At 34.0% G+C, this 22,833-nt stretch overlaps 1 protein-coding gene across 4 annotated transcripts in view; it reads left to right on the top strand.

Moving 5' to 3' along the window:
* The window catches only part of ADGRG6 (adhesion G protein-coupled receptor G6), a 157,437-nt gene that overhangs the window by 68,136 nt on the left and 66,468 nt on the right, over positions 1-22,833 (top strand). For all 4 annotated transcript variants that reach the window (XM_023729619.1, XM_023729625.1, XM_023729607.1 and 1 more), the window contains exons 3-8: positions 376-717; positions 2,489-3,112; positions 9,931-9,999; positions 12,476-12,559; positions 18,987-19,072; positions 22,189-22,241. In XM_023729619.1, coding sequence (XP_023585387.1) covers positions 376-717; positions 2,489-3,112; positions 9,931-9,999; positions 12,476-12,559; positions 18,987-19,072; positions 22,189-22,241 — 1,258 coding nt within the window. The remainder of the gene's footprint in view (positions 1-375; positions 718-2,488; positions 3,113-9,930; positions 10,000-12,475; positions 12,560-18,986; positions 19,073-22,188; positions 22,242-22,833) is intronic.

Here is a 22,833-nt window from a genome sequence, read left to right as displayed (position 1 = left end):
GACCTTTGTGAAATCAATTGTTGGTTCCTGAGGTCTTCTGTATTCCTCAAAATTGTATGCAGAGTGTGGTGATTCATGCGCATTTTACTGGAGAGAGTTCCCATAGCTCTCATCAGATTCTTACAGTATATATAACTTCCCACTCACCCCCAAGTTTAAAAATCATTGTTCTAAAATTTTGTATTTTTCTTTTACTTTTTTGTTGCTGTATTGGTGTATGTCTTTCTCCTTGAGATGGTTTCATTTTCCTTATTGTATTTGGGTATTTTTAAATGTTTACTGTTTGATGACAGTCCCCAGTGTGTGGTATGCTTCGTTTATTGTACGCATCTGATCCCAGCCTTTCTCTCTGTCTCTCTTTTGTCTGGCCAGCAGCTTGGGGATGTGCCAACTGCAGGGTTGACCTGTCCAACCCTTCTGGGACCTTCACATCTCCATGCTATCCTAACGACTACCCTAATAGCCAGGCTTGCATGTGGACCCTCCGGGCCCCCACCGGCTACATTATTCAGATAACGTTTAATGACTTCGACATTGAAGAAGCTCCCAATTGCATTTATGACTCATTATCCCTTGATAATGGAGAGAGCCAGACTAAATTTTGTGGAGCAACTGCCAAAGGCCTATCATTTAACTCAAGTGCAAATGAGATGCATGTGTCCTTTTCAAGTGACTTTAGCATCCAGAAGAAAGGTTTCAATGCCAGCTACACCAGAGGTATGTAAACCAAAGGCGGCGCCAACCTTCTGCTTTCATTTAACATGTTCTACAATAAACACAAGAACTAGAAGACAGAGTTATGCTCTTTTATGTGAATGTGAATGATTATGATTAGGATTTAAGGGCAAGAATCTGTTAATATTTTTGGAGCATTCTCATTAGCAATATATAGTTACCAGCTCCAAAATCTGGTTACAGTAGAGCGGACTTCTTTTATATTGTTTATATGCAGAACATTTAAAGGCTGCTTGGGATATATAATAGATATTACACTGATAATAATTAAAATCTGTAATTCTAACATCTCTCCACTGACAATTTAAGACATCCCTATTTAGAAATCCATTTATTTTGGGCTGTTAGGATGTTGCCCTTTTAAAGCACTCTGTTAAGAGACAAAGATAGAAAATTAGCCTGTAAATTAAAATGAAAAGGGCTATTAATAACTTAAGCTAATAATGTAACTCAAGGAAAATCCCCTGAAAATGACTAATTAAGGGAAATAAAACATATTTTTATTAAAATATAATTTCCAGATTCTGCACATAATAACATTTAAATATTCTTTCCAAACCTGTCTTTGGTTAAGGAAAACTTTTTCAAGATTCAAGACTATGAGGTTTCGTTATACTCTTTTTTTTTTTTTTTTTTAAACTCATGAGCTTCCTAAATAGATGCCATGTACAAAAAGAGAAAACAAAAACGAAAGGCACAACTATGACAGTGGCTGCCCATTAGTAGTGTAAATTGTGTTTTTACTTATGGAGTTATTTACTGTATGATGGACTTTAGGTATATGTGTGGTCAATTAAAACACACATGCTTTAATTTTTTTAATTAATATTTTAAGAATTATAAAATATAGGAAATTTGGAAATAAAAAATAGAAGGAAGTTGATGGCGCAGTGGTTAAGAGCTCGGCTGCTAACCAAAATGTCGACAGTTTGAATCCACCAGCTGCTCCTTGGAAACCCTATAGGACAGTTCTACTCTGTCCACTATGAGTAGGAATTGACTTGATGGCAACGGGTTTATACATCCACCACCCAGCCATAACCACTAATAATATGTTGACAGATACAATGCCTTCCGCACTTTTTGATTTTTAATGCATGTAGAATAGTGGATTCATATTGCTAAGCATCCTTTCAAATACAATTTAATAAAATAACAATTTTATTTTTTAAAGTAGACTAAAATCCATGATTCTATTAAATTCCATCTTTATATTTTTAACTAGAAATTTTAATTAAAGCCATGTTTTTATCATAGAGTTATTCCTTGTATATGTGGAGAGTAGAAAAGTTTAAAAATTAAGTTATAGGTCAGTGTGTTATAAGGGAATGTTCATGGACTTTGGAGTCAGGCAAAATAACTTAGAATGCTAGGTTTTTTTGTTTAATTCCTCATGACATTCGACTTCCTTGAATCACAGTTTCCTCATTTATTAAATGAAGACATCAGTAAGTTAATATGCAGAGTTATTGTATGATGGACTCTATGAGATAATGCTTATAGAAGAACTCAACAATGCCTGACACATACGATATCAATAAGTAGTATCTATTATTCTTCTCATTGTTATTACTATTGGTATAACGCTATTGGTAATGGGTTGATGATAGAGAGGGTTGACAGAAATAAAGGGGAATGAGTAAAACGTTAATTAGTAGAGTGATGAAGTGGTCTGGTATATCAGACTTTTTACGTCTCGTTAGGCAATGTTCTGGAATTAACATTCTCTCTCTGCTATTATGTTTTGTTATAGTTGCTGTGTCCTTAAGGAATCAAAAGGTTATTTTGCCCCAGACGCTAGATGCTTACCAGGTATCTGTTGCAAAAAGTGTCTCCATTCCAGAGCTCAGCGCTTTCTCACTCTGCTTTGAAGCAACCAAAATTGGCAATGAAGCCAATGACTGGACAGCTTTCTCCTACTCAGATGCATCCTTCACACAATTACTCAGTTTTGGAAAGGACCAGAGTGGCTACTTTCTAACTATCTCTGGCTTGAGGTGTTTCCTTAATAGTGTGTTACCTGACAAGGAAAATGAAGACGTTTTCACAGAAAGCTTTGAGCAGCTCTGCATTGTTTGGAATAATTCCTTGGGCTCTGTTGGTGTCTATTTCAAAAGAAACTATGAAATGGTTCCATGTGATTCTACCATTAACAGAGTTATTCCTGGGAGTGGGAAATTGTTGTTGGGCTCCAATCAAAATGAAATTGCCTCTCTAAAAGGGGACATTTATAACTTTCGACTTTGGAATTTTACCATGAATTCCAAAATCCTCTCCAATCTCAGCTGTAATGTGAAAGGAAATGTGGTTGACTGGCAGAATGATTTCTGGAATATCCCAACCCTAGCTCTGAAGGCTGAAAACAACCTGAGCTGTGGTAAGTCTGTGGCATATTCACCCATGTCTTTCAGCATTGTTTTATGAATGTATTTGCCAACAAGAAATTTTATCCACACACACACACGCGCGCACACACACGTACATAGATAATTGTTGTTAACGAGCTATTTTAATTTTTAAAATGTGATCTGCTCAGCCATTCATAGTAACAAGCTGATCTTTATCATCCTGGAGTGAAATTTCAATTACATTATTTAAATAAACAACTACCACCTAAAAGAATGATACTTATCTAGCCCGTGTTAAGTATTAAAACTGTTTATTTTATGGAAAAATCTCGATAATCAATCATCAATTTTGTCTTTGAAGTTTTTCCTCCATTGGTTTGAAAGTGAGCATTTGTCATTTGTTTCAGATACTCTTCTCTTTTTGGTTGATCTTTGAGAAACTTTATACGTGATATTATTGGAAGTGGCTGAATGCAGAGTATTTAGGGAAGTAATTCTATGTAACAAAAATTAAATTAAAATAGACTTCCGTCAGTTTTTCTCCATGTACATAGTTAATTCTGGAAGTCCTTATTTTACTATAGGACTGATTAAAACGTAGCATCTCCATTATTGATTTTGAAGGTCATGTGACTAGATACAAGCTGTTGATAATATATATTCTTTAGGCACAGAAATAACTTTCAGTAAAAGAGGGAAGAAGAGGCCTCGTATTCAGCAGTAATTTGTGTTTGACTTTGGAGGAAATTTTGTCAGAAATTCATTTCCAACACTTTGAACAAACTGGGGAGACCTGAGGCTAATCTCCCCAGCTTCTTGAGCCTGTGCCCTGTCCTTCTAGCCTGGAATTCTCCTGTTACCTACCTTTCCCTGTGGGTCACCCACCTCTCTGTGTGGTCCACGGCACTCCTGCAGATGTTGAGCAAGCTACTAGTGACGTCATTTGAGAGATATTTCCTTCTGGGTTGTTGGAGAGAGGGTAGATTATGACCCTATCCAGAAGGAGACTACAGAGTTTTATAAGAGCTAGTGATAGTCACCCGTATCCTCTTTCAAGCTAAGATTTGATAGCTAAGTGGTGACTGCTGCTTTTGAAGGGGCTTTAGCCTTTACCACTCCCATATTCTTCTCATGCACATCAGCCCCCTTTCTGGCTTAGACTGCCTCTAGCCCCTCCAGGCATTTATTTTTGGGAGTCCCAATCTAGGGCACACCCTTCTCTTCATATAGACATAAAACTGAAGCCTAGAAAAAAATAAATGGCTTGTCCAGGCTGGAGGCAGTTAGTGGGCTAAAGCTCATGTCTGCTGTCTCCTTGTCCAGTGTTTTCATCTGAGAGTCCCCCTGTTTTCTTTAACATGCTCTTTAAGACTCCTTTCCAAAACCTTAAGGTTACCAGAATGCATCACATACTTGCTTACTCACGTAGCTTAATCATCAGTCGGTTTCAAAATGATTTCAGTCAATGGAAAAGCACGACCTTAACGGAGTCAATATATTTGAGTCCATTTATTTATTTATTTTATGGTGGTAAAATACACCCTTCAGTTTTTATTGTCGCCTTCTTGACATTCCAAGATGATACTGAACACCCTATTCTGTACATTCATATGTCCTGGAATGTGTTTCAGGAGTAGTAATAGGGGAATTTCCTGCTGCTTAATCATAAGCTTTGGGAGTTGAAGAACCTAAGTCACTTATTAACTGACAGGAAATACTTGTAACAGAGATCATATCTGGGCCTGTTAGCTAAGCAGAACTTCAGTAAATGAAAAAAAAGTGTGCTCTGTTAACATTTTAACCTTTCTTTTTTCCAAGACATTGTAGCTTGCTGTTTAGGGTAATAGCAGTTTCCAGCAAACTAATGGTTGGTACAGTAGCCAATGGCAAAATAGAATTTCATTCCTAATATTCCATTGGACTGACAATGTCGGTTAAACATGAGCTTTTATTTCAGGATCAACTTATGATAGAAAATTAATAGCTTTGTCAAAAGCTAATTGCTAAGTAAGACAGTGGAACAGAACTGACTGCTTTTAATATTAAAATGTCCTGTCATTTGTTTCAAATATTAACTGTCCTAGCCTTAATAAGTTATATTTTTTATTAGTAAGTGTTTCAACATTTTCAGAGTTGCATTTATTTTCCTATACTTTTCTAATCATATTTGGGATTATAGCTTAAGAAATTTACAACAGGTTTGTTTTTTTTTTTTTTTTTACATGGTTAATCTTTCCTTGTCTGTCCTTTTTTTCAAAAAGAAATGTTTTATTTAGCAGTATTTTTTTTTCCTTTTATAGCAACATTATTTTTCTTAGAACTGTTTCATTAAACATTTAGTTTTAAGACCTCCTTGGATAGACAGTTTTCTTAGTGGACCCTTTAATTATAGGCACAAGTATCTGCCTGTGTTATAATTCAAGTTTAGACACTGGCTAATTTCCATCAATTTTCACAAAGAACAGACAGTACCATCTGTACCATTTTTATTTATTTTACTGATGACTGCTCTTTCCTGAGGAGTGGTACAGTTTAATTCAATGAATAGTCCAAGTTCAAACAAGTCAGATTTATGTAACAAGCATTTATTAAGCACTTCTATTTATTAGCCACTGTGGTGTGGAGATAAGGCATGGTTCGTATGTAACCAACTTTGTTATTCTTTACTAAAAATTTTTAGATTTGTACTGACTTTTATTTTTACCTCCAGAATATTATACCTAGTTCATAAGGCTTTATCAGCTTTTGGATTCCTACCCTTTCATGCATTTTCTGTTATTGCAGTTTTGTCCTTTCCTTCTGTAAAATTCTGATTGATTATTGGCCCCCAAATTATTGGGTGTATTGTTTTTAGATTACTAAATCATTTTTTAAATAATAAAATAAAGATAAACCCTTTATAAAGTACTTCACTCTTTGAAGATGCCCTAACTCCATAAATCACTTCCAGAAATAATTTTATTTAAAATATATTTATTTATGAAAAATGTAAATTTCATCTTAGTAACAACTACAAAGAGAGAATTGAATTTTTTTTCTGTTGTTGCAACTTAGTGTGAGGGTTTACACTGCTACTGTTTGGATTATCGTTAAGCAGGATGTGAGATAAATCGTTGGTTATACATCAGTGTTTTTTAGCACAACTTGTATAAAAATAGTGAACCATTTTACTAGCATGATTTTGGAAGAAGAATGACAGGTATAGGAGAGAAATGAACAGGTTTACAGATTTTCATCAACTTCCTGTATTCAGCAATTACATTTTTTTCAAGAAAATCCAGCTCTAAATTTTGCCATTAATATTAACTAAACACCTTTAAACACCTTTGTGATATCCACAAAAATCAAGGAACACACATAGGTCACATTCTGAAGACAATTCATTGGTAATAATATATCACCATCTAGGAGAGAGGGTTGCCTGTACTCCTTTACCAGTTTCCTGGTTTGTAAATCTACTATCCCAGGAAAATCGAGTGTGAGAAGTGACTTTTCTAGTTGCTGAAAATGTAACTGTGTACAAATAAAAATTTGTATACTTTTTACATTTTGTGTATTTACATAAATTGGTGTATTTGTGATATAAAATTGCATTTATCAATATAATTTCCTTCTAATTAAATCTGTTACTTTTATTTACACCATTTTCATCAAATCTTCAAATTTCTATTGCCATATCGGATCACAGTAAAATAAGGCTTGTTGAGGATTTATAGAGCAGTGTCAATTTACTGAACTAGAAGTGCCCAGAAGGAACTTGACCCTTAAACAACTAATAAAATATTGTGAAGCAACTCTTACAGTTTTCCATGATAAGCATGTCACGTAATTAAATTTATGATTGTTCCCATACAATGAAACTGAGGAAATAGTCAAGAAAATTGTTAAATATCTTGCTCCAGATCATAGTTGTTCTGATTTTCATTCCTTATTTCCACCTCTAAGCTCTTTAATATACTGTAATAGAAATGTCATTAGCCTAAAAACTTCTTTCTCACAACATAGTCCCCTTATCTCCCTTTGTCTTCCAGAGATATTGTATCAGTGCCAGACATGGCCTAGGGAGCCTCTGACTGCCAACACTACGTGTAATTTGAGAAGCACAGAAACACCATGCAAGGGTCCCCTCTGTTGAATGTCACAGTGGCTGAGATTTCATCAGTCACTTTGGGTTTTAAAGGCTTTTTAGTTTTCAAAGTCCCTTACTAAAATATTAGTACCTTTTGAAGAAATAAGATTCTGTAAGAAGGGGGCATAAGTTAAGTATGATGGGAACAAAATAATGGGCAGAAGACACCCAAGATAAAATTCTACCTCAGTTCTGTCTGAGGCTGGCTCTGTAGCTTCAACCTCTGCTTCCTCAAGTGCTCTTTTCTCATAGTGTACGTGGTTAAGACTTCAATCTTTAAAAAATCCCCTTCTAGCTACCTCCTTATTTCTCTACTTCGTTTCACAGCCAAGTTTCCTCTTCTTCCTTAAACCTCAGCAGTCTAGATTTCATCACTTCCAAGCTACTGAAACTAATCTCTCTAAAACTTCTACCAGAATTCCAACTGCAAAGTTAAAGGTCTTCTCCATCTTTATCATTTTTTACCTTTCTGGTGTACTTGATATAGCCTCACCCTCCATGAAACTTCCTTCACTGGAATTCTGCAGTATTACCTTCTACAATCCCACCTTTACCTTCTCAGGTCCTTAGCTCTTTTTCTTATATCTGATACTTCAGCATAGGAATCTCTATGGTTCCATCTGTTCTCTTTTTAATCTACCCTCTAGCCCTGGAGATCCCAGACATATCTACAGCTTTTGTTGAGTATTTCCTGGCTAGACTTTTTTCAAAAACATGTACAACAATCCATGTATCTAAATGTGACACAGACACCACCGTTTCCACGTCCGAACTATTTACCCCACCACATCTGAGTTTGCTCTTCTTCCCGTATTTTCTGTCTTTTATGATACCATTATATACTAGTTTCTCAAGTTAGAAATCATGAAGACATCTTCTGTTCTTCATTTTCTTTCCCTGTTGTCCAGTTAGTCACTAAATCTTACAGTTCTATCTGTCTCTTCCTTTCCATCCTCATTGACTCATGATATCAAGCCTGAATTATTAGTGTTATTCCTGCTTCCCGTATGTCTTCTCTTTCAGTTGGTTGTGGTATATGAAACGTGATTGTTTTAAAATATAAATCTAATTTTCTCACCTAACTTCCCTTCATTTTTTCCTATTGATGTTAAGACAGAGTTCTAACTTTTAGGAGTCATTAATAATGTACTCAATAATTTATTCAGTAATGATTGAGCACCCACCTACTATGTGTGGGGTGTACACCACTGACGAAAGACACAGGGTCCTTGAACTGCTGGTGCTTATATTCTAATAAGGCCCTTCACAAGCTACCCATTACCTATATCTCCATACCTCCTACCAATTTTCTGCAATTATGATATGCCAGTAATGTCAAGTTACTTGAGTTTCTAGAACTTTTCAGTGCTTCCTTGGCATAAGTTGCAGCTATTCTGTCTGCTAGTAATACTCACTTCTACTTTACCCCAGATCAATGTAGTGACCCCTCATATGCCCCACAGGTCTCCTTCTTTTTGATAATTTTCCTGTTTACCCTTCTCTGATCACTTCCTTCTTAGGGTCACTATCACCCTCTGAGCACTTCATTTACAGTACTCAGAGAAGTATGAAATCATCTCCCATTAACTCCCACTCATACCTCTCTGACTTACCAGACAGGAGCTCCCTGAGAGGAGCGACATTGTCTCCTAGCCCCTGTGCCTTACACATTGTAGGCAGTGAGTCAGTGTTTATTGAACGAACAGGGTAAGCTTGATTGACGATGAGAGCATCTGGACAATTAATGTCTCAGACCTGCCTGTAGGATTGGACCTTTCTTATACAATATGATTCCTTCCGTGGGCCAGGTGCCTAAGGCCGTCAAGAATGGCAAAATTATGCCTACTGGTATGCTGTTAAACAGTTGGGATACTTTCTGCTTACATACGTCCATTTACCTAATTAGACATCATTTGTTAGCTCACGCACCTGTTCTGTCTTCACGTGCTGTTCCCACAGGAACGTTTGGGGAAATGTTTAAACTGAGGATAAAATCACTATTACAGAAATGTCCTTTAAAGTTTAAAAACAAAACATTTATTTGTATTTACTCCTGTGTCTTTATTCATAGTGAATGATGGTTTGTGATAAGTTGAGTCAATGTTCCCCAAGCCTCAGTCTGTGAAAGTTTGTTAATTGTCAGAGGAAGATGTAGTGCAACAGAGAAAACCCACCTAGTTAAAAATTCCTAGTAGAAAATCAGCTCAAAACTTGTTTCCCACTGAGGGTGTCAATAAAAGCTTGAGATAAAAAGAGAACCTGAATTGAAGTCACAAAAACACTCTTAGAATTGCAAATAGCATATGCTAGTGCCAATGAACCAAAAATATGCCTTTGATGAGTAATTAATAATGTCTAAGTTCACTTTTCAAACGAATCCTTGATTATTTCATTGTATGAGTTTCCACCAGAGCCTTATAAATTATTATGCAAAAAGGCACCATGCTTTTAACAAACTTTAAGAGGCAATACCACTTCTTATCCTTTCATGTGTGTATGCCCCATAAAATTGAAGATTTTGAGGGCAATTTCAACACTTTTACTTTACGCTTGAGAAGATTAAGGCACAGAGAACTTACGTGACGTTCACGATGTTGGAGCAGTACTAGTGGACTCTCCCCTGGCTCCTGGTACACCAACCATATGACTCATGATTTTGTTTGGATAATGTCACTAGATCATAAGTCAAACTTGTATAACCTCTCTCTGTTGATTAAGGTTCCTACTTGATCCCACTCCCAGCAGCAGAGCTAGCCAACTGTGCGGATCTGGGGACCCTCTGCCAAGGTAGGGAGACGACGTCTTCCTCAGAAGTCTCTCTGTTTCCTGTTTTGGATAATGTAGTTGTCACTGTTTTGATTTTGATCTTAGCTTTCACTGGAAAAGCCAGAAACCAGTAAAACAGAAGAATTTCTGGATGTGTTCTAGTTGTGTGGGTGCACAGTACATACACAGTGGAGAAAGAAGGCATTTACACACTGGATGACCACATTTCCTTAAAGCACTGAGTTTTTTAAATGTGAATGATTATATGCTATTGAATAGGGGTTTATTTTATTTTTTCCCTCTATTTCTTCTCGAGAACGTTGCACTGATCCAGTAAAAATACCATCAGACAGTATTCCAAAGAAGTATTCATGTCCATAAAACAGGTGGAAAATGGTACAATAAAGTTGAATACTCAATTAAGTGTAAGACAAGGGTATGAGGCAATTTATGATGTGAAATATAACTTAAATACTAAGATAAAAATATATCTATTAAGCTAATATAATATAATTAAATTAAATATTATGAAGCATAATGATATTATTGTCACTGTTTTAATTATATATTATGTACTAAATAGTTAATATGCTAAATAGTATATAATTAAAGTCATGCAATTATTAAATAATAATAAAAATATTATGCTTTAGTTTTATCATTATTCCTTCTAATTACCTGTGACCCTTTTTCATCTATTTATTCTACTGAATGCTTCTTTATGAAGTAGCATGTTCTGTGTACCACATTAAGAATCATGACCATGCCTTTGTAGAAGCTGAATCTTTTATTAAGAGGATCACATCATGAAGATGACAGATTACAAGTGAGACTAAATGTAGAGACATAAGCTCTCTTTTGTGGTTCAGGTATGGTGAATAGGGCAGGCAGAGGAAGGGGTGTAACAGAAAGGTGTTGCCCTTTCCGAGACACAGTTTCTCAAATATTATTATTGATCACTACCCTATGAAAATGTCATCATGTCGTATTTTCTGTGGTTTTAAAATAGTTATATGAAATAGAAAAAAAAACCTTATTTTTGTTGAGTTCAAGATCTGATGTGTTTTTGTTTTTTTTTTTTCCTTTTAACCTGAGCTATCTATTATACTGATTCATACGTAAAAGGACCAGATATCAAGACTTCATTTCCTTCGTCTTAAAAAAAAGAGCCCTGGTGGCACAGTGGTTAAGCGCTTGGCTGCTAACCAAAAGATCAGCGGTTCAAAACCACCAGCCTCTGCAGGAGAAAGCTGTGGCAGTCAGCTTCCATAAAGATTACAGTCTTGGAAACTCTATGGGGCAGTTCTGCTCTGTCCTATAGTGTCGCTATGAGTCAGAATCAACTCGATGGCAATGGAGTTTGGTTTTTTTTTTTTTTTGGTTTATGTCTTAAATGTCCAAAAGACATTTTCCTGTTCATTGATACAGTTTACATTAATATAAATATAATTGATTGTTCATAATAAAAGAAAAATAAAGACTTTTAAAAAGATTTCCCATTCTTATATTTCTTTGAGGTGGAAAATGATCTTAGTTAAGGATACATATTTTGAATAAAAAAATTCAATATTTTATAGAGAGTCTTTTAGAAGGTAATTTTCTACATAATCACTTAAATGTTCTAACAGTAGGTAATTTTGGTAAAATTAAGAGTGATATAAAAATAAATGATGATTGTACATATGAATGTACATCTATTACAAATGTTATCCTAAAATAATCTAAGGATAAATTACATGTGTCATTTATTTTACTACTTTTATGGCTCTTCCATAATCTCTTAGGAAGATGTTATCAAAGCATTACATGAAGTTTTCATCTGAAACTCTGAACTCTTTCAGAGTTTTAATAATATCAAACCCATAGCTGTGACATAATGCTTTGAAAATGTCTCCCCTGTAAGGCTTGCCCTTGTGAAACCCTTTTTAATCCATCAACTTTAGTAAACTTATTTGTATCTTCAAATGGTTGACTTAGGCTATGCATTTTATTCCCGTTTGTTTTTTTTACATTTATCTTCTCAAGGAGAAATAAGATTTCTTCTGAGATTTTATTTTTCTCGTCTCAGTGTGTCAGGAAGACTTGACATAGTTTAGATACTTTCAAGCTGGTAGGTTCTTTAAACTGCCTTCTGTAACCGTTTCATTTTGCAAACTCAGGAAACCGAGTTTGAGAAAGGCTTACTAATCTATTGTGTGGTCATCAGCCTGCTAATGGCAGACCTGCATTTAGAATCTTAAGTGTCTTTGCTCCAGTCTCTTTGTGCTAGAGCCGGACCTTTTGTACAATATAACAACAAAGGGCATGTAAACTGATTCTTAATGTGCCATAAGAAAGCATTGCTGCATTTTATGCATTATAACCTGGGAGTCTGTTGTATTCAGTGCCAAGCAATGGTTCCCATTCTTCCTCTATATATATTAATTGTAGATTGCGCATCCATATTAACTGTCATGTGCTCCTTGCAAAATTACATCTTTCTGATCTTTATTACCAGCTACTGTAAACTCTCCTAGTGCTACACCACCCACTGTCACCACTAACATGCCCGTTACTAACAGAGTCGATAAACAAAAGAATGGTAAGATATCATCATCACCTTTTATATTTGTAATATGTCTGATGTGATAAAAAATTGTATTCAAAGGATGAGTATCTACTGTTCCAGCCAAGTTTGCCTGTTATCCAAGATGTTTAGATTCATTAGTTACGTTTGTACCTTTGCAAGACTAGTAAAATAAATATTACTTGACTCTCTGAGTACCCTGTCCTTATAACCAGTGGAATGAATATACCTTCAGTTCTACTCTCCTATACTTGTAATGAAAATCTCTTTCAAAAGAAGTTTTAAGAGAAAGACATTTAATTAAAAGGAATTAGTTTGCATTGTAATAGAGATCTGTGAACACAGCCATTCTGTTAGAGGTCTCATAGTTTTGTGAGATTGTTCTCTTCAGGAAACTAGGTTTTTTAAAGAATTTTATAATTTCAAAACTGAATAATCTTCCGTCATTTAATATCTCAGTGAAGTCATTATTTATACTCAGGCATTTCGGACATTTTAATCAATTTCTATGGCAATGCCCTTTGTTTTATTTGTTGAAGAATAATGGTGAGAATGTGATTATATATCAGCTAAATCGTAAATCAGTTTTTGAATGAGAAAAATTCAAGTAATTGCCAACACATTATGTCTTTTTTCATATATACTTTTCTATTTATATTATTTGTAATTTGAAACTATATCAGTTGTATAATGTAAGAAATGAGCAGGGGAAAAAGCCATGTGATTTATTATTTAATTCTCTACCTGTATGAACCACATACATAGCCTTTTGGTAATTCAGGGTTTGTGACTTTGGTTTCTTCTAATTCAGGGACATTCCAATCAGGTGAATACAGTATTATTCTCAAATATGAAATATTAGAAATAAAGGAATTTTCTCAACCCCAGTCACTTAACTCGTGAGGCCAAGACATCTGTAATGTATCACTAGAGACCCAAAACTCAGCAGAAAGAAACCCACATAGTTTGCTTTTTCTTTTGGCTTTGGGGTTACATCAACTTCCTCTGTAAGGATATTTAAATTGGAAGTATGGAATTTTTTACGTTAAATGTAGATATAAATTTCATTAGGGTTATAAAGACACTGATTCAGAGAAGTGTTTATAGTTATTCTGGTAGTTGCACCAAAGAGATTTATGATGGAGCAAAAATTCCAGCAACCCCAAGAAAGCAACAGCAGCTGGATTTTCCAGTGCATATTTCACATGGCCTCCAGCCAGCAGATGGGAATATTATAATTCTAACTCAGTATTTCAGTCTTTGTATGAGCATACAAAGAGCCTCTGTGGCATTCTCCCTCCAGGACTGGCACATCCTCTGCTGCCCAAGAACATTTATATGATGCTTCAGAGTCCTTGACTTGGTGGAGTGGGGCTGTATTCACTCAGTCATGTCACTTCTGACATTTTTGAAGAGAGCCTTGTTCAGCCCATCTCTCTCTGCGTCATAACCTTCATCAGAGTTTCAACAAAGCAAGGAAATGTTAGAATCAGATAAAATGGTTTATTTTGACTCCATTAAAGAAAAAATAGAATCTAATTCAGATGATTCTTGATAAAAATTAATACTAGCATTTAAAAATATTCAAAGGTTAATGTGTGGTAGAAATATTCTCAAATGTGTATACTCAAATTTGGGTGCCACCTTAACAATTTTTACCATAACCATGAGGTACCTGTACTATTTGCTTAATAGTTTTTTTTTTCCTAAATTGACTCACTCTTTTACTTAAATATTTTAATTACTATATTTTTATGCAAATAATAAGTTTTTGCCAACCATGCAACCCACTTGCACATTATTTTCCTAGATGTGCTATGCACGTTATATGTGTGTGTGCATTATTTGCAAAAAAAAAAATTATGGTATATGGAGCAATTTCGGAGCCCTGGTGGTGTAGTGGTTAAGAGCTTGGCTGCTAACCAAAAGATTGGCAGTTCGAATCCACCAGTCGCTCCTTGGAAACCCTATGAGGGCAGTTCTACTCTGTCCTGTAGGGGGTCCCTATGAGTCAGAATCGATTCGACCGCAACGGATTTGGTTTTTGTGGTTTTATGGTAAAGTGACACCAATACAGTTTGTTACAAAATAGAAAGTGGATGTGAAAAAAAACGATGAAAACAATGTTATTGAATTCTCCAAATACTGTATTGCCTGCTCAAGTCTCAGAAAGCTTCATTATCTTTTTTAAAAGGGAGAGTAAAAAAGTATTAGAGACAGACTATAACCTAATTAGGGTTTTTCTTTGATGTGATCAAATTTGAAGTAATTTAAAAGAGAATGACTCTTTCACTTGTTAGATGCCGTCAAATTGATTGATAGGTTAGAGAATTCCATTTTATTCACTGTAAGAAATATAGGCACAACTGTCAAATATGTTCTCCACTTCATTAAGTTTTTTAACTCTGAACTCAAAGAACCTTGAGTCCACCAGGAATGTAGTCCAGGTGGAGAGAGGGTGGAGGGGTTGAGACTGTTTTACTATCAGATATATTTCTACAATATATCATAATATCTTCTATTTTTCTATAAAATGTAATTTAATTTACAATTGTGATGTAGAAAATTAAAAGAAAACTGTAAATGTGTCTTAAAAAATGTCCAAGGGAGAAAATAGCATTCTTCAGTTAAATACCTAACTATTCATCCACTTGATGGGACAGAGAAGAAGTAAATTCTTGACAACCAAAGATTTAGGAGAGGTAATGGTAATTTGTATGAAGATCATCTTTCTCTCAGACTTCACTCAAAAAGTTTCACTTACCTTGGCATCTTCTGGAAGCCAATTTTCCCAGCTTTTATAATGTATTCCTATTTTTCTCTGTAAAGTTCTCCTCATAATTTTCAGCAGAACTTTTATCCAATGCCTCAGATTATATACTAAGAAAATCTTACCTTCTAATCTACTTTTCACAAACAGTATTTTAGTATATAATGGATAATCACCCTAGGTATTCCCACAAAGAATGAACCTTTGTGCCTTTTCCATTATATTTCCAAGAAAAGCTCCTGAACTAAATATTATTTCTATTCCAAATCATATTTTCTATACCTGAAATGTCACTCCAGTGGTACTGAATAGTAAACTGAAGCCAGTGCAAGCAACCCAAGTCAGGACTAACTTAATTGTTCTTTATTTTTCTAAAATCCATTGTTCTAAAAACCTAGCTTACCAGTACAAATTATAACTCTCTTATTTTATTAGCTTATTACTTAGTTTCCCATGTATGGGTAGCTATTTGAATAACAAACTCGTTCTCAGGATGTTTGGATCAATCCAACACTCAATCTAGCTTTATATGCCAGATATCTTAAAGAACTGTGTATGTAAAATCAGCAGGACTCCAGCCATATTGTAAATGCCTCTGTCATATTCACAATTGCTTCATCACCAGTCAGAGAAATAATCTTGAATCTAAAGTAACATTTAGTTTATATTTTAACATCTATATTTTCAAACCTGTATTTCATACCCTTTAATAAACAGTAGATAAAGTAGTGTCATTTCTATATACTCCAGGAAATTCTGAAGACAGTGTTATTAAGAAGTCAAAAAGTAAAAAAAAAGGAAAGATTAATTGAAGAGATAGGGAAAGTAGTACTGTTTCGATACCGTGTCTGTAAGGGCAGACAGTGATTTCCTTTTGGAAGTTCTGCATGGCTGAAAAAGTTATCTGATTGGAGGATGGATATATACTTAAATACTTTTTTTTCATGAAATGTCTATCATGATTTTTTTTTATATGGATGCTGTTATTAGGACAATACGTACATCTTTTGAAGTCTCTTGGAAACATGAAGATTTGTGAATAGCTCTTACAGTAAGACAACACAGGAGTAATTACATCTATTAGAGAAGACAACTTGACTACTATGACAACAGGGAAAATCCCCCCTCAGTTTATATTAATTGTGCATTTTCTCCGATGACAGTGATTAACCAGGGTATTTTGCTGCAATCCCAAAATCCTCATCAGTAGACTTTCTTTTTTTTAAAAAAAAAAAATCTTGCTTTGCTGATTCACTCTTGGACATTTTTCATAATTGTTTACTATGTAATTCAACATTTTTAATAAGTAGAAAAAAGTAGACTGTTGAGTAATTTTTTACTAAATTCATAAAATCTTACTCTGAGGTTTCTGAAAGAGCCTACTTGAAAATTATTCATAGCACGGGAGACTCTATAATATAAGATACTAGCTTATTTGTGATATAAACATATTTAATTTGCAATAAGAAATATGACTCTAGGGAGCGTACCATGTTTATACGTTGATTTAGCTATGTCCAATATTGGATGGGAACCCCAGTGGTGCAATAGTTAAGCTCTTGACTTGTAACCACAAGTTCGGAAGTTCAAACCCACCAACTGCTCCTCTGGAGAAAGATGTGGCAGTCTGCTTCCGTAAAGATTTACAGCCTTGAAAACTTTATGGAGGCAGTTCTTCTCTGTCTCACAGGGTCGCTATGAGTCAGAATCGACTCGACAGCGATGGCTTTCTTTCTTTTAATTCAATATTGGATGCCTTGCTAGTTGATAAAAACAATGAATTGTCAGTCAGGAAAATTTAAATTAAAAATTTAAATTAAAAATTTAAAGAAAAATACCTTAATTGTTGGGATGTTTCAGAAACATCAGTAATTAAACATATTGAGTTTTACTATTTTGCAGTATTTTCCTAAGAGAAGGAAAGAATAATACTCCTATTATACCAAAAGTGTGCTTTAGGTCTCCATCTAGTGGTACCTTGTCAGTTACTCTACTAACATCAAAGAATGTTCACAGCAGATCCTGAGGATCCTGAAATAACTCTTGGACCTCTCACACTTCAATTTCCTGTCAGTCATTCCACACTGTCGATCGTTAAGTTGATGAGATCTATGTGGAAAAAATTTTCTAAAGGAATTATTATCATGTTTAGTTCAGGAGTTTTTTTTTTTAAAGAATATGACATTTTTTAAGGGAAGATCATTAAAATACCTGAACAGTTTTACAAGTTTAAATAACCTGGTCTGCATGAATTAAACTCAGCTGTCCTTGAACTTGTGTCAGTTATATATATTTATATTATTACATCTGGGAGTGGCATTTTCTGTTCTTTAGCATGAGACTCTGATTCGTTACTGGGAAGACATTCTTTTTGTAGTGGGCCTGGAATTTGCTTTTGGGTAGATTTGGCTGTTGCCAGAGGCAGACTTTTGTATTTTTTCTGCCACCTCCTCATAATCTGCATTAAATCTGTTCCCCAGCATTGTTTTAATTATATGTCTACAATATATTTGAATATTTTACCTGAGACTTCCATAAACAAAAGCTTGAAGAAAGATGCTTGACAATAATAGAGATTCAAAATAATTTTCTTCTCCCTATACCTTATCATATTTTAAAAGGTTATTTGTCTCAGTAGCTACTTTTGCAAAAGTTCCACATAGCACATATCTGGAGAGATTTAGGAAACCCTGGCTGGTGAGTTTGATTTTCATTTAAAAAAAATCAGTCTACTTTAAGAATTGCCACAAAAAGAGAAAACCAAAACCTTCTCCACACAGACGTAAGATTTTCTTCTTAAAGCAAGTTAGTCCATTAAAATTTTACTCAGAAATATTTTTTACTTTGTCTTCTACTCTGGTACAAATGGCCACATTTATGGTATTTTAATGAAAAATCTGGTGATACCTAACCCAGTATCTTAGTAGAAGTAAATGCTTTGTTGGAGAGGGAAAAGTTAGGGAGAGGAAATAACCTAAAACAATAATTTGCCATCATACAAATGATGTAAATAATACGTATTAAAATATCAGGAAACTTACCTGTTTTAAGCCAGATTACAATAAAAAATCTTTATGTGATCATCATAATAATGAATTTTCTGTGAAGAAGCTGCTAGTAATATTTTGTGTTCCATGATTATATTGAGTTTTTGGGAACTAGTATTCCTGCTAGAGAAAGAAGATTTTTAAGGGAAGACTAAGGGGTTGAGGGCAGTAAGTATGTATATGCCTATTTTTCTTTCCTTTTTTTTTTTAATCTCCTGCCCCTCATTTCATTCAAGTTTTAACATCCCAAAGTCTATCATTCTTTATAATATAGAAAAAAATTATAATATCTCATTACAGGAGATCAAATTGTACGTTAAAAATCACTAGTATTATGGACAGTAGGTATCAGAAATTTATAGAATTAAAAAAAAAGAAGAAATACATGCAGGTGATAATTTAGGAGCAATAAATTACCTACAAGAATAAACTAATTTGTAACTATTTCTAAGAAGTTTTAAAGATCATTGAGCATAAAATAAAAATATCTCAAAATTTTGTATACCTACCCATAGGGTGTTTCTTTTAAATTGTATGAAATGTGTCATTGTAAATTCGAGTTGTATGATAATTATGTGACCCTAAAAATATAATTAATGGATCAAATCCTATTTCTAATGGACAGATGGAATTGTCTATAGGATCTCCATAGTGATTGAAAACGTCCTTCATCACCCTGAGGTAAAAGTACAGAGCAAGGTGGCAGAATGGGTAAGTGAACTTCTAAAATTTTTTGTTTTGTTTTAAATATTTAACCTCTGGAAATCTGCAATAATACAGAGTTGAAACACTTGAAAGAGACCACTAATATGGGTAACTAAATCCACAGATCATACTGAAACACAGGTACTGTTTATTATAAATATATGAATAACAAAAAAAAAAAAAAAACTCACCATCGAATTGATTCCAACTCATAGAGACCCTACAGAACAGAGTAGAACTTCTCCATAGGGTTTCCAAGGAGTGGCTGGTGATTTCAAATGGCCGACCTTTTGGTTAGCAGCTGAACCCTTAACCACTGTGCCACCAGGGCCCACAAAATATGTGAACAGATATATAATAAATGATGTGCTGCACTTATGCATAGAAAGAGAGGTTCATTTGAATAAAGGATCAGAAATGGAAAGTAATAGACAATCAATGTCTTAAATTAAAAAAGTACCACACAAATGGAAATAAATTTTGATAGGTATCTTTATTTGCTATTATATCCATACATTTTCAACAATGTTTTTTAAAATATAGTTTTTAATTTAATTTTTTGAATATTTGGTTCAAAAATTTTAAAAAAAAAACCATAAAAAGATATATCATGCAAGTCTCCCTTTGATCCTTGTTGCTGATCTGCCTGGAGCCCATTTGCTTAGAAATCACTGTTAGTTTATCCTGGGTTTTTCCAGAGTTCTTTTTTGCATATAAAAGCAAATAGGACTGTAGATTGGGGGTTTTTTCCTCCTTTTTACAGTAACAGTAACATAGTTTACACTTCATTCTACACCATATTCTTTATTAGCCAGACTTTTGATATTAATACACAGAGAACTTCCTCATCTTTTTTTAATACACTATTTTAGAGCAGTTTTAGGTTTACAGAAAAATTGCACAGAAAGTACAAAGTTCCCATACATCCTCCATGTACCACTGCACAGTTTCTCTTATTATTAACATCTTGCATTCTTGTGGTGCTTTTGTTATAATTGATGAACCAATACTGATATATGATTATTAACTAAAGTCCACAGTTTCCATGAGAGTTTACTCTTTGTTGTAGAGTTTTGTGGGTTTTAACAAATGCATAATGTTATATATCTACCATTACAGTATCAGGCAGAGCTCATCTTTTTTTTTTTTTAACCAATATATATTATTCCATTATGTAGCTATACATTTATTTAACCAGTCTTACGCTGATGGACATTTAGGTTGTAATTTATTTGACCAATCTTCTATCGATGAAAATTTTGGTAATTTCCAGTTAAAAAACAAAACTTTACTTCCTTCTTTCCTTTGTAAACACAGTCTAGGGATTTTGTTTTTCCATTTTCTTCTCCATACCAATAACAAAAATTTTATGATTCCATTGGTTTCTATTTTTCTCTTAATTCTTTTTCTACCCATAGCATACTGTGGGGATTTTATACTAGTTTTTCTATAGATGATTATTACAGTGTGACTATTAGTTTTTGTGTGAATAAAGCTGCTAGAGTATTCATTCTGAAGTAAGAAAAATGAGTTTTCTCATACAGTAGATATCTGATGAATGTTTCCTCAGTAGCAAAAGAAAGTTCAACCATACATTCAGGGGTTGTGATGACAGTAATTTTCCTTCTTATATGTATTTGGAGAATAACTGATGGGGAAACATAACGTTATTTTTAAAGGCAGTACCCCTTATAACAAGTTCACCACAGGAAACAATAGAATGTAAATAAAAACTCCATTATAAAATTGGAGGGGGGGAATAAAATTCACAAATAGAAGTCACAGAAATGCTACTGTAGACTTTTTGGGGGAATGAAACTTTGGTAACTAATTTAAACATTTTAGAAGATGTGTTTGATCTCTAAAAGGAGAGTAGGCTTTAAAGACTATTCTTGCATCCCATTCTCTTTCCAACTTTGTTCTTTTTGTTTAATTTAAAGTCAGAATGATTACAAAAAATGAAATACCTTAATTCTCAAACAACCCAGTGATAATAATATTAATCCTGAAAGTTAGTATTCACTGAAGAGCCTGATATTTTAGACAAGGTATAATTTTGCTTTTATATTTTTACTGCATTTATATTGCATGGTTTTAAATATTGAATCATTCTTGTCTAAAGCTAAATTTTACTGGACTGTTTTCATTTAAGATGCAAAATATCAAAGTAGACTCTTGATAATAGAGAAGTGATGTTCTTGATTCATACTATTACAATTTACAATTAAAATAATTTAACATTTTTTGCCAGTATTTTCTAAAATTTTCATTCAATTTCAGAAGTACTTGCAATGAAGTCTAAATGTGTATTTGAAACAAGACCTAAAGAACTCTTTGGATATGTTAGGTAAATGGGAGCATTTTGGGTCAGTAAAGAAATCCTGTTTGTGATTGTATTGGGTAATGCACCATGGAAGCTTGTTATTCATATCGAAAGGAATCCATTGCCTCTTTAAAGATGTCTGCTGCTGAGACCCATAAAGACTGTTAAATAATCATGTAATAATGAATATAGTTCTCAATAATGTTGAACTTATTTTTTATTTGTTTAATGGTTTATTTTTAATTTATATTTTTCTTATTACAAATAATGTTATGACATGGTAATTACCAGAAAAATATATCTGGTTGCATCTCAGTGTTCGTTAAATGAAGAATATGAGAATGTTTATTGTGCTAACCTTTCCTGCGTATCCTGTTACAGCTAAATTCTCGGTTTTATGGATAATATAAAAGTCATAATAGAGATCCCTGATACCATGAGGTACAGAAGAAAGTATAGGGTTTCTAGACCGACAAACTTAGGTGCAATCTGGAATCTGCTACTTCTTAGTTGGGTGACCTGGGTCAAGCTATTTCATCTCTGTGAAACTCAGTTTCTTCATCTATAAGATGGGAGAAATCATTCCTATCTCGTTGGGTGTTGTGAGGATTGAAAGAAATAACATTTGCAAAGTTCCTGGCATACAAAGATCACTAACTGTTATCTTTACCTTTGACTCCTCTAGTTCTCCAGAATTTTCCCAGGATCTTATTCCAATAACAGCTTATCTTTTGGGAGGGAAGAAACTTAGATAAAAAAGAAATTCTCAAAACTCACCGTTTCCCGTTGTGTTTTTCAGCTCAATTCAACCTTCCAGAATTGGAACTACACTGTTTATGTGGTTAATATCAGGTAAATGACGGAGTGGATTATTTAAGAAATTTAGAAAGTTGTGTCTATTTCAGTTCTTCTCTCTCTCTGGCCGTACCTCCACACACATACAACTATACGTACATACACACATGGACCATATTCATAATCTTTCCAAAACAGCTCTATATGATGTCATTTCTCTGCACAGAAAGCCTCAGTGCTGTAGTAATGACTTCTAAAATATTTGATCATACATCCCTAGCATTTAAAAAAATTTTAGCATGTACTCCCAAAAGTGTATTTTTAAGTAAATTGTGTATATATTACTATCCTATATATATTATAATGTGTCAAAAAATTTAAAGGACTATTAAATATAAATAGGAGTTATGTTAGTTTCTTCTCATACCCCAGTGGATCATCTAGAGCACCCGTGGGTTGTGTGTACCGCAGCTTGGAGGCCACTTTTCTCAATACAAGACATTTGCAGTCTGATTGCAACCTAGCTTTTCAGAGTCCTTCTAAATTTAAACTCTTCTAAATTTAAGTCTTCCACTAAATCGCCAGCCAATAGTATCGTTCATATATCTTCATCTGTACATTGTTTTCGAGTTTTAAAATTAAAGTTTTT

The sequence above is a fragment of the Trichechus manatus genome, unplaced genomic scaffold, assembly GCF_000243295.1.
Source record: "Trichechus manatus latirostris isolate Lorelei unplaced genomic scaffold, TriManLat1.0 scaffold00002, whole genome shotgun sequence".
NCBI classification, from domain to species: domain Eukaryota; kingdom Metazoa; phylum Chordata; class Mammalia; order Sirenia; family Trichechidae; genus Trichechus; species Trichechus manatus.
The sequence above is the reverse complement of the archived record's forward strand: the minus strand, read 5'-3'. Positions and strand labels throughout refer to the sequence as shown.